The sequence below is a fragment of the Dermacentor andersoni genome, chromosome 4 (assembly GCF_023375885.2).
Source record: "Dermacentor andersoni chromosome 4, qqDerAnde1_hic_scaffold, whole genome shotgun sequence".
NCBI lineage: Eukaryota > Metazoa > Arthropoda > Arachnida > Ixodida > Ixodidae > Dermacentor > Dermacentor andersoni.
Window position 1 is genome coordinate 31,913,671 of NC_092817.1, and position 12,131 is coordinate 31,925,801.

A 12,131-nucleotide genomic window follows, 5' to 3' on the forward strand; every position below is an offset into this window, starting at 1 on the left:
CTCAGGCGTGAGCTAGTAGTTGTACGATTCGTTTACAAAGCATTTTAGCACTTTCGTGCTCATTCACCACCGCTGCACTGGAATGCATACTCTGAAGAGAAAATAATTCTGAGGTACTTTAAGCGCCAAAACCTGCTTGCGAGGAACGCCGTATAGTGGAGGACTCCGGATTCATTTTGACCCCCTTGCAGTTCGTTAACGGGCACCTAAGTCTAAATACACGAGCGTTTTTGCATCTCCCCTCATCGAAACACGGCCGCGTTCAAACCCACGACCTCGAACTCAGCAGCGCAAAGCCAAGCCGCTGAGCTAGCGCGGTGGGAGGAGGAGGAGGAATAAACTTTATTTGTGCACAGCAGATTTGAGACCTAGGCCTCTACCTAAATGACGGCCTCGAGCCCTTGGGCCCTGGCGGCATCTTCGGCCTGCTGGATTGCCTTGAGTTGGTCTTCCGGTGCACAGCTGAGCAACGCGGTCTCCCACTGCTCTCTGGTCTTAATTATTTTATTCTGTATGGGTGTACGAGGACAAGCCCAAACAATATGTTGTAGGTCCGCCCTTTCTTCACAGAATCTACATCTATCCGTGTAAAGGTCCGGGTAGTAGCGGTGGTAGGCCACCGGGTTCGGATATGTATCTGTTTGTAAGAGGCGCCATGCCATCGCTTGCCGTCTATTTAACGAGGAGTGTGCCGGGGGGAAATGGGCCCTTCCCAATTTATAGTGTTTGGTGATCTCGTTAAAGCTGGTCATCCGGTCTCTCTCCGTTCCCAGTATTTGTTGCGTGTCACCTGCTCGGCCTGTCAGTTCTCGAGCCAGGTTGTGCGCTATTTCGTTCCCGGGAAGGGAGGAGTGTGCGGGTGCCCAAATAATGTGGATGTCGCGATCTTCACGAAAGTTGTTTAAAATTCTCAGTGCTTCCGGCGAGATTCTTCCCTTTGCATAGTTCTTGACGGCTGTCTTGCAGTCGCTTACTACAATGTTAGCTTCCGTGGAGGCTATTGCCAGTGCTAAGGCAGCTTCCTCCGCCACCTCTGCCTTCCATGTTTTGTATTCAAACTTTCATAAGCTACGGGATCCCAAATTTGGCCCACTTTTATAGATGCGATTCTTGCGTGGAATACTAAGTGCAAATATTATACGGGACATTGTGGCAGACACGGGACAGGCGCTACATTATTGCGCTCAAGAATGGACCAACTAGCCGGCAACATATTGTAAATAATAATCCACACGCTGCGCAGACGTGCCTTCCCAGAAGCCTCACCTTCTGGACGCCAAGATGGCGTCCTTCTATCGGCACCTGACCGTGACGCTGCCCATCGGCAGCTCGGTGCTGGTGCTCGTCGTGGTGCTCGCCGTGCTGTGGTGTGTTCTACACCGGCACGCAGACGACGCAGCAGTGGCCCACGGCACGCCGCAAGGTCAGTGCACTTGGGGTCATTTACGCCCTTCCACGGAAGTGCCTCGTCATGTGCGACACCTAGTGTCAAATATGGGCGCGTTGGCGCAGCGTTCGTGCGTCCACGCGAACCCGAATCGCCCGTTCCAGCCTTGCCCGTGAGAGCACGGTCAGGGCGCAAGCCTTCACAAAGGTGCCTCTCAGAGTCCAGTGGTATAGATGGCTTATATTCGACGTCATCGTGGCCGTCATCTTGGCGTACCAGCACGTAGAGAAGCCGCGTAAGCAAGAATCTTAACAGCATGACGGGCATGTCTCGCGCCGACACGGCAACAGTGAAAATCTTGTGAAACAGGTTCACCTTAAAGAAAAAAAAAACAACGTATGCGTGGAAATATGATGCACCGACGTCATTATTGCCGCTGTCTTCGGGTGAGGAGGCGGGAAGCTGTGTCCGTAAGACCATGTGTAAACAATCTGTACCAAAGATTGCGTATGTAACAAGAGGCACGGCTCATCCCAGCTAAATGGGGTTGTCTCGCTCGCACTCGCATTTCGCACGCGCGTGCATTGTCGAGGTGTACGGCGATAATACCATGCCAGCATGCGGTACATGGCCCCTGCTTCGTACAGAGCAAATCAAAAGTGCACGTAGTCCGCAGTATGCGGGAGCGAAAATGTTATTGCCTCTTTGAAAGAAATGGTGGCGCCGTCTGTCGCTCTTCCGATGAAACATGGCACTCACAGTGTTTCGCTTTTATTGACAGACGACACAGCCAAAATTATGTCGCTAAATACAACATAAAAAAATACCCTCTTTGATCGTATTCGATGCGGCAAAAACTTGTTTCTGATTCTTTCGCGAGAAGGATCGCAGTGGTCGAGCAAAATTCCTTGTTTAACCACTGTTTAACACTTCAAGCCTCTATCTTACACAGCCTTGGTTCGATAAGTTGTTGGAGTGCTTCGGTATAGCGCAATGTCCAGTCTGCTACCGCTGCCTGCAGCGATGAGCATTCATCTGCGCATGGCAAGCTACCCAAGCAAATCCGCAATAGCCATTCCGAGATCACGCATGGAGGTAGCTCAAACCTGAATCGCATCGCATGAGCGGTTTGCACCATGCTGGTGGCCGATAAAGAATCGCAGTGTGCCACAACACCCCGCGCAGTATTAAAGCTGGGGCATTGTCTTACAGACATCACATATTACAAGGTTTAAGCTGGTGCTATGCGAGCACGGACCATTGACCACGCGGTACCTTTAACTTCTTGCACCACACCTCTCTGCAGGAAGCGTGTCTGGCGAGCGGTACAAGAGCGAGGTGCTGGGCTCCGCGGAGCCCACCTACTGCAGCGGCAACGGCGGCTCGTCCCGTGGATCGTCCGCGTACGCCGTGCCGCACAGGGTCTACGACGTGCCTTACGCCCACAAGAGACCAGGTACAGCCGTGCCGCTCTTGCCTGTGTAGACGCCTCAGACTTACCGGAGCCCTCCGCGGACATGCATGCGCGAACTCACCGCGTTTTTCCTCTCTTTTTCGTTCATCTTTCTATTCCCTTCACTATTCCCCCAACGTAAGGTAGCCAACAAGGCGCATTTGTGGTTGCCATCTCTGCCTTCTCCCTTTCTTTTTTCCTCCTACTCTGTGGTTTCTCCCACGCGCGCGCTCCTCACTGTTGGATGACTTTGGTATACTGGGTCCTACTGTTCAGTACGCCTCGAATCACTGCCAGTGCGTGCTGCCCCTTAGAAAAAAAATGAACTTACACAGCTTATAAATAATTTATAGTCTTCAACTAGAGTGGTTTGTTTCAGTCATCGAGGGCGTGCGGCATGCCTATTGACAAATGTCGTTTAGACATTTCCGACAGCTTTTACTGCTTGTTTCCAGTATCTCGGTCCCAGTATATGACGCAGTAAATATTATTATTATTATTATTATTATTATTATTATTATTATTATTATTATTATTATTATTATTATTATTATTATTATTATCATTATTATTATTATTATTAAAGTCCACCACTTGTGATCTATCTGTCTCCCTAGAAGCTGCTTTTCACGAAGCCTGTGGACAATCCTCGCCAAAAGGTGTAAAGAAATAAATCCATAGGCTTTTTACAAGTGGCACACTGTCCACATTATAGTAAAACACCGGCAGACTCTCTACAAATTGTCGAAACCAATATTTGTTAAAGCACAGGGTAGATACGCATGCGCAATTGGCCGGTCGTAGAAGCGCGTTGCGGAAGCGTGCGGACAGACGAGGCGTGCGATAATGTTCCGATAATTAACGGTGGCGTCATCCTTATGCACGTGTAATGACCTTGAAGCGGTCTCGCTCTTTAGAGAAGCATTTCTAGCGTCATTTCTTTCATGCCATCGCGCATTCCTCCTGATGCAGAAGTGCACGCCTTTGGCCACCGCAATCGCTCATGCAGCATACTCTAGCGGCGTGATGTCGAACAGTGTCACACAGACACACAGAAGATAACTGCCGCACGGAGCTCATCTTCTGGAACCTCCGAAAACGAAATAATTAAGGGCAAGCCACTTTAAGCTCAGCTTTGAAATGCTCTATACTTAAGAGCGGCTTCCGTAGTGGTATAGGGAGTTTAGGGTAAGTGGCAATGGTCTCACAAGCACCTTCGCTTTCACCACGGCCACCGCGACGTGCACACATCGACATATATCGTCTTCGCCTATTGCCCTTAGCGATGTGAGCTAACGCAGATAATCCAGCTGAACAGCTCATTGGTTGTTCAGTAACAGCTCCCCTACTCCATTTTATTATTTTTTCTCCATACCACTCATATTTTCAGCTACGCTATCAGTAAGGCCTGCTGCCTACCAACGCTTACTACACTATGTTGTCGCTGCTGCGTCAGCTTTCGCAGTAATTTTATTTTTCTTCATGGCGGAAGTGCGTTGTGCATAATTTGCGAGGATACAGTGAAATTGCAGCTCGTTACATTATTCCTACCATCTTTCTTTGTCGCGCACCATTTAGTTCTCAAAAATGATTTTTTTTCTTCTCTTTAATTTATCTTTTCAGGTGAACACATAGCCATACAATCGAGAAAGTCGCAAACTGCCACAGGCGTGTAAGTAACCATTCAGCTCTGGTGTATGGTGCACTATGCATGTGTGAAAATGTTTTCCGGCTTTTTCACTGAAAGTGTTATAAGAAAAAAAAAACACTCGTTCAATGTAACTTTCTTTTTACGATCTGGCTTCCGTTCCAGAAGCCGAGACGGGTCAGAGCTTTTCTACGTTTCCAGCAAATGTAAAGTGTTCGACGAGGACGACATGCACAGGTTATGACGCGTGGTAAGTCTTTGAAAACATGGCTTCCTCCCTGTTATACCGCAAAAAGAAGGATCCTGACATACAGTCGAGTGCGTGGAATCACTTGCAGATTCGCACTTCTCTGCGACTTCCGAAGACACCCGAGCAGCAACTCTGCTGAAGGATAGTCAACAAAAGCGTTGTGATTCTGTAAGCACTGAAATTATATTCATTGTTTCCTATATGCAAGTTTCTGCATGAATAGAAAAACAAAACAAAAAAACGAACTTAAAGAAAGGAACGAAGAGAGAGAGAGAGAGAGAGAGAATAAAAATATCCTGGATTAAAAAAAAGAAAGATGTCAGATTACGCCGTGATATAGTTAGCGCGCAATTAGTTTTCTCTGTTACCACCTAATGCACGACATCGTCTCATGACAAGCAGGTGCATTACATTGTTGCTTGACCAGTCAAACTGGTCTTCTCCGAATTTCGCAAACTGGGAAGACAGACATTTCTTTCTTTTTCGTTCTTTATTTTTCAGCCAAGCTGCGCCGTGGGGAAAGTGCACACGACGACCATTTCAACTCTGCATCATCTAGCGTTTCTACAAAGTTCAAGCGCACTGAGACTGACAAAAAGCGTCACCTGTTTTCTGAAAGATTTCGCTGTAGGGAACCTAAGCTCACGAGATACTTTGCGGCAGGCCACTTGGAACAAGGTCAAATCAACAACTGCAAGAAATAAGGCCGGACAAACTGAACTAAATACTTCGTCGCGAAAACGCGTTGATGTTGCATTAGCATCTCTGGCTGTAAGAGACCGTGGTGCTAATTGCTGCCAGTGCGATAAAACTTACGTTTCCCAGCAGGCGTCGACCTATCGACGTTTATCAACCGGAGAGTTGGCGAACTAAGATATGTGCGACGCCCCTATTCATGGTTGGAGATTAACAAACGAGCGAAGTATGTTCATGCGTTTAACTATCAGCATCGCGCCTCGACAACCTAGACCACGATTCAACTCGTTGCGGTTATAGCTAAAACGCAGTTTTTCACTGCCACACGTAGAATATTCATTCCATCCTACTTTGGCACCAACATTTTATTCATGCATTGTTTTTTACAAACACCACATTTTTCAGGAATGACACAAAGCGGGAACATCTGTCTCGACTTTTCCAAGTGACAGTTTCTTTTGATACTTTCTCATCGAAAGGGCATCGCAAATTTTTGTTTTCTTTGTGTTTTGAAGCAGAGATAGTCTTCTGACGCAATGGAGCAACTCCTAGTTTGAATCCTAGCCCCAGCACAATCATATATGTGCTTTGCAAGAAGCAACTCACGCTCGCCATCTCCCACACTCGCTCGCGTATAAGATGCAGTCGTCCAAGGCAACAAACAATCAAACAAGCTGCATCGTAAGATTCAAAGGGACCCAGGTCTGGCGTGCGTAAATCATTTTTTACAATAAATTGGGCGTTGTTTATTTTTATTTTTATTGCAAACTTTGTCTGAAGCCACCTGCAATGAAATCCACAACTGTCCGCAGCTTGGGAAAGAGCACAGCGCAGGAGGGTAGCAGCTGCTTGATTGATAGAGCGCACATGTACATATATTGAGAAGGAAGCTGTTTAATAAATTATTTTGCAAGAACATTGCTGTCTTTACTCAACCTCTAAAACAAGACACCACAATAAACGCAATAGTTATTGAAAAAAACAAGAAGGAAGTGAGGCAGCGGCGCCAGCTTATGTGGGCCTCAACCTTCTGATTTCTTTTTATTGCTTAGTAAAAAGTTTTGCTGTGCGAGTTGGTTCATGGCTGCGCTGGTTCATGGTTTTTCTTTCTTTTTTATTTTTCTCCCAGAACATATTCGCCATTCTTCTCTGACAAATTTTTTTCTGTATTTTTTTTTTCATTGTGGACCGCTCGGTTGCAGCGCACACTAAGGGCGAAACTACAGATAATATGTGTACGCAAGCATATGGCGCTCATTTGCGATGCAGAAATGTCAAGCTGGTCATTAGCATAGCGCAAGGTTTCCAGTTTAAAAAGAGTTCTTCGCAACCTTTGCCTAAGCATGTGCTAAGCGCTTACCTGACGGAAATTTACACTTTCAGAGATTGTTTGCCGCACACGGCCCGCAAAAGCAGACGAATGCCGCAGTCTGAACAATGAGGCTACTAAAAATATAGAAGGAAACACATTTAGCAAGTAGAAACAGATTGGACGACTGCTGGACTTGCTTGTCTCGTGGGATTTCTGTTGCTTTTAGTATTGTTCCAATGCTCGCGCCGTCTGTTTCTCATGCAAGTAAAGGCATTGTCTCAGCAGCAGTCCTTTTGTTCACTGTAAAGAACCTGTCCAACAGAACGTGAATAAAAGTGCAGTTGCACCAGGTAAGTTAGACGATCATCCTTCATGACCCAAGGCAAGTCGCTACGCCGCATCGTACGAGAAGCGGCTGCCGAAAAACAGAAAACCGACGTACACCAGCTACTTGAGAAAGTTTCTTGTGTTGGGGGCCCGAAAATATTTGGGTCAGCTGAGTATCACAGGGCCCTCACACGAAACCGAATCAGAAAGTCCTTGCCCCTATTTTTTTTAGCTAAATTACGGCAGTTAATGCAAAGTCAACATATCCATTCCCAGTGGTGGACCTTTCTTGGACCGACTCGGTCCTCTCTGCCGGTAGTTCCGCGGCATGGAGCTGCCGTCAGTAGTTGAAGATGGTGGCTGTGCCTCACACGTCCATGGCGTACGAGCAACGAAGTGTGATTCGTTTTCTAGGGAGCAAGGGACCAACGTCCACCGAAAACCACAGGTAAATGCAGCCACGTATCGGGAAAGCTGTCTCGCTTTGAGAAGTACGTGTTCGCAAAAGGCCATGCAGACTTGCATCACATTGAGCGTTCTGGGAGGCCGCGTGGGTCACTGACTGATTATTTCCAGCGTAGGTGCAACGGTGAAAGCGGATCAGCGTGTGCACCTCAAGGAGATATCCCGGGAGCTTGGCATTTGGTATGGGAGTGTTTAAAACATCGTTCACAAGCCCTTAGGGTGGGTGCCTAAGCAGTTGGATGATCTGATGAAAGGCAAGTGAATGATTGCTTCACTGAATCATCTGCAACAATATGCCGAGGAGGGTGATAGTTTGCTGGAGCACATTATTACTTGCAATAGAACACGGATACTGCACTTCACACCAGAATCGAAGTAACAGAGCAAAGTGTGGAAGCATCCTAGTTCGCCTGTGGCAAAAAAAAAAATCCATTTAGTGCCATCTGTTGGGAAAGCGACGTTAACGTTCTGGGATCCCCGAGAAGCGCTCCTGCTGGATCTCATGCTACAAGGTGAAACCATCAATGCCGACAGTTATTGTTCTACACTGTGACGTCTGCTGGCTGCGATCAGGCGAAAACGCCGAGAGATTCTCGATGTAAACAACACGGTTATCCTCCATAACAATGCAAGGCCACATGTAGCAATCAGAGCCGCCGACAAGCTCCGGTCATTTCAATGGGAGAGTCTGGAACACCTATCATAGAGTCCGGACCTTGCCCCTAGTGGTTTCCACGTTCTTGGTCCGCCCTGAAGAAGTTCCTGGTGGGACACCGACCCACGTGGAGCGATGAAGCCAAGATAGCAGTCCGACGGTGGTTCCACAGTCAGCCGGACGAATTCTACCGCAGGGACATATCAAAATTAGTTCTGCGATGAGACAAATCTCTGAACCGGTATGGGGACTATGTAGAAAAATAGTGTAGGGTTACGTAGAATAATACGTATACTTGTAATTAGCTGTATGTACTTTATTTTGGCTAATAAAAAATAGGGGCAAAGACATTCTGATTCGCCCACGTAAATTTAGTTGCTCATTTGGACAAACAGCATGTGCGGAATAACGTACAGGTACGCTGTGCCAAACATGAATGCGGAGTTGTACTATTACGACGCCGACAACACACGGGGACGCCGTGAGTGGAACTACAATGCTCTTATAACAGCTATTAGTGAAAGAAAAACTCGATTCACTTGCAAGTTCAAGTATATCTGTAATGAAACTTATATCATATTTCTCACGCAACAAGTGGAGTAGAACCCCAGGCCATCACCCAGGCTAACATCTCATGCTCCTGATTAAGGTCCGCAGCTCACTTTTAATATCTATCTCTTTAAACGAGCTTTACATCAGCTCTCAACATGTCTTTATGTGACGTATTTATTTGGTTGATCGCTGGCAACTAGTGACAGTTATGGCACGTAAAAGGCCATCTTTGCAACCCTAGCCTTACGGCTTATACTAATAAGTGCCCTCGTGAAAATTCTTCAGCGAACTGTCAGCGGATCGACGCATCTGTGACGATCAATACACTGAACCGCTCTTTTAACCTTACAGTAACTATGTCAAATTTTCATCAATAGCCTAAAGATCTACTGTCAAAGTCACTGCAGTTTTTATGGCCTCATTTTGAGCTGTCCAAGCTAGGTGTGCTGTTGTTCTTGAGAAAATTAAAATGTATTTGCCGATGAGATACATTCTGCACGTGTCTGGGTTTCCAGTGTATCTAACCAACAATGAACTTTCTTGTCCTTCGAGCCCTTCAAACTTTTACCCTTCAGATAACACGCATCTTGGCAATGTTTCCATAAAAGCACAGTTGAATCCGCACGTTGATTTCTACACTCGGCATCATGGTAATGATGTCTCTTGGCAACGGTCCATAATGAAGCCGACAGCAGAGTCAGCTCATCTTGTAAACGGCGATTTATTTGATAGGTTAGAACTGAATGTGAAAAAACTTCCCCTTTTCCTTTTACGGGAAAGGGGGGGGGGTGAAGGGTCTACTGAAACCAAAATTCGATATGGAATGGTTATATAGGAGCCCGTACGTACAAAAAAAGATCTATCTTCTTCTGTGTTCTCTGTTTCCTGAAGAATGAGCTAACACAAAGCAATAAAGAAAGAACGACAGAGCGACGTTAACAGAGTGTTACAACAGCGATGCATTTAGCTTTCAGCAAACATAATTGTGTCCAACAGAAGGCGATGTCAGTCGCTGACACTGATGCATTGGTGTTGAGATAAAGCTCGAGTGATTCAATGCGCCCAATCGGCTCGACCATTGATGGCCAAGGCCGAGCGACGAAACAGGGAGTCCGCTGGCGAGGAGGTGATCAGGGGCACATGCTGTTTCTTAACCTATATATATATATATATATATATATATATATATATATATATATATATATAGAGAGAGAGAGAGAGAGAGAGAGAGTTTGTGCTTTGTTTTAACAACACATAGATCTAAAGTGAAGAGACGACGCGATTTAGAAAGAAAGGCACAGCATTAGATTCTGACGTCGTTATTTAAGATATTTCATGGAATACGTACAACTTCACCGGCAAATCAAGGTTCGCTCAAGTGCGCCACGCTTTCCCGCACGTGTGTACTTCGAATTAATTAGGCTCAGGCACAGGAGGAGAAGAAAAAGAAAGGAAGTAAAGACAGCGAGGTCAACCAAACGCAAGTCCGATCTGCTAGCGTACACGGGAGGAAGAGAAAATGAAGAATAAGAGGAGAGGGAGGGAAAACGGCTCTCTTAGTGCGAACAGGTGCTGTTGCCCATCACTTATCGCCTAAAATCGGTCACTGAGGCCAGTTGAATTCATGAAGCGTAGCAATGCCTGCGACGCATTGGGCCGTGATCCAAGAGTGTGTTTCTGAAAATGGTCTGCCGTCTAATCGGTTTAACACACTCCGAAGAACGTCGCGTTTGATATCATAAAGATAACAAGAACAATACACGTGCTCGATCGTATCTTCCCACTTGCACAAGCCACGGAAAGGTGTGTCGGACATTCCAATAAGGAATGAGTAGGCTTTCGTATAATCCAAATGAGCCATAATCAATTTGGGCCATTTTGTACGCAGAGACGACAACTGTGTCCGCTAATTAAGGGTTCGCTAGCGTATATAGAAGTTCATACAGAACGTTTCTGACGACTCCATTATATTGTTAGGCTTAATGTTGAATCGGCTTTATTTAATGGACGGGGTTGCTGGTGAAGTCAAGATGGCGTCCCGAGGCTGCGCCAGCTAACGTCTTCCTCCTCTTCTCCTTGCCCGGCTCATGCCGTAGCAATATGAATAAGAACGCCATGACAGAGCACTGTTATCGATTTCTATGTACTTTCGTATCCTCACTTCATAGTATGTTACCTCATTGTATTGTTTACTGTGTTTTGACACCCGCTTTCCTGCTCTTTCTTCCGCGAATAATTTCCCAGAGAAAGGCAGCCCTGTTGAAAGTAATGAAAAAATAAATGTAGGCTCCATCAAGTTTCTTTGGCGCAAAACAAACTGACAATTCCGAGGGTTCATTATGCACACCGAACTAACGCGAACTCGGGACACAAACCCGTCACGCCGCAATTTTTTCTGGTCAAGAATGAACCCCTTTCACATTCGCTAGTGCGAATAAACAATTGCCCATACACCGATCCCGCAAGATAGCGATGACCGCAACGACAAGAGATGCGGCGCAGTTGATTGGTCTTTCCTCTCTGAAAAAAAAAAAAAATAAAGACTCATTATGGCGAACGAAACTTCACCTTCACTCGGCCTTTCCTTTCGCAGAAAATACGAACACAAAGAAATGTAAGCATGCGACGCGAAAGTGCATAACAGTCCTTTTTGACGCGCGACCAGGCGTGTACAAAACCAGAGCTCCGAATGACGCGGTCTTCTTTCTTCCTTTTCTTCAGCCTCGACGCAGACGGGTAGTGTGCTCGAAGAAGGGTGGAGCGAAACGCCAGCGGGTAGTTCGAAGATCCAGCATCCACCGAGTCGTTTATGAATAGCAGCAAGCAGCGCACAAGCATTTCTCCTCCGCGGCTCATTTCTTGCGCTCTCTCTACACTGTTACCTCACTTACGTTAAAATCGCAACGCCGTCGCTCGTCACCGTCATCGACGTCGTTGCCTTCAGTGATGTTGTGCCTCTTGCTTACGCCTCGCGATTGTCAGCAGCCGAACTAAAAGAAAAAAAAAAGAGACATCCGCGCAGTGCAGCGGAAGCTATGGGTCGCGCCAGTCAATCACGAAAGCGCTCCTCAATTAAGTACTGCTAAACGCCCTCTGCGCGACGCCGACTGAATCTAACTTTCACAGATGGATAAGCGGTGCGCAATGGGCGAGTCGCCCTTCCTTCTCTGAAACACGCAGCTGGATCTCTCCATTTACCGATTAACTGACAGGAGCACTAGCTTTCGTAGCACTGCACGGCACTCGTACTTCCTCTTGCCATGGCAACGGCCCCCTTTCCCAGCTTTCTCCCCTACCTGCCGCGCCACCGCCAGTGTAGTTATTTGTGGAACATCGGTTAGGCCGTCGCCGCACCAGAGATGGTCGTACGCGCTCCGGAGCACGTT

General features: G+C 46.7%; 1 protein-coding gene across 2 annotated transcripts in view; it reads left to right on the forward strand.

Moving 5' to 3' along the window:
- LOC126536864 (cell adhesion molecule Dscam1-like) overlaps positions 1–6,350 on the forward strand; it is a 185,463-nt gene extending 179,113 nt beyond the window's left edge. The window contains exons 23-28 of one of the 2 annotated variants that reach the window (XR_011893812.1): positions 1,244–1,423; positions 2,694–2,843; positions 4,464–4,512; positions 4,654–4,738; positions 4,827–4,906; positions 5,240–6,350. Coding sequence is in view for 1 of the 2 variants with exons in the window: in XM_072287776.1 (XP_072143877.1) it covers positions 1,244–1,423; positions 2,694–2,843; positions 4,464–4,512; positions 4,654–4,732 (458 nt within the window). In the remaining variant the exon portion in view is untranslated. Of the gene's footprint in view, positions 1–1,243; positions 1,424–2,693; positions 2,844–4,463; positions 4,513–4,653; positions 4,739–4,826; positions 5,020–5,239 lie in introns of those variants that run through there. The other variant, XM_072287776.1, reaches the window with a different exon arrangement.
- The last annotated feature ends 5,781 nt before the right edge of the window (positions 6,351–12,131 follow it).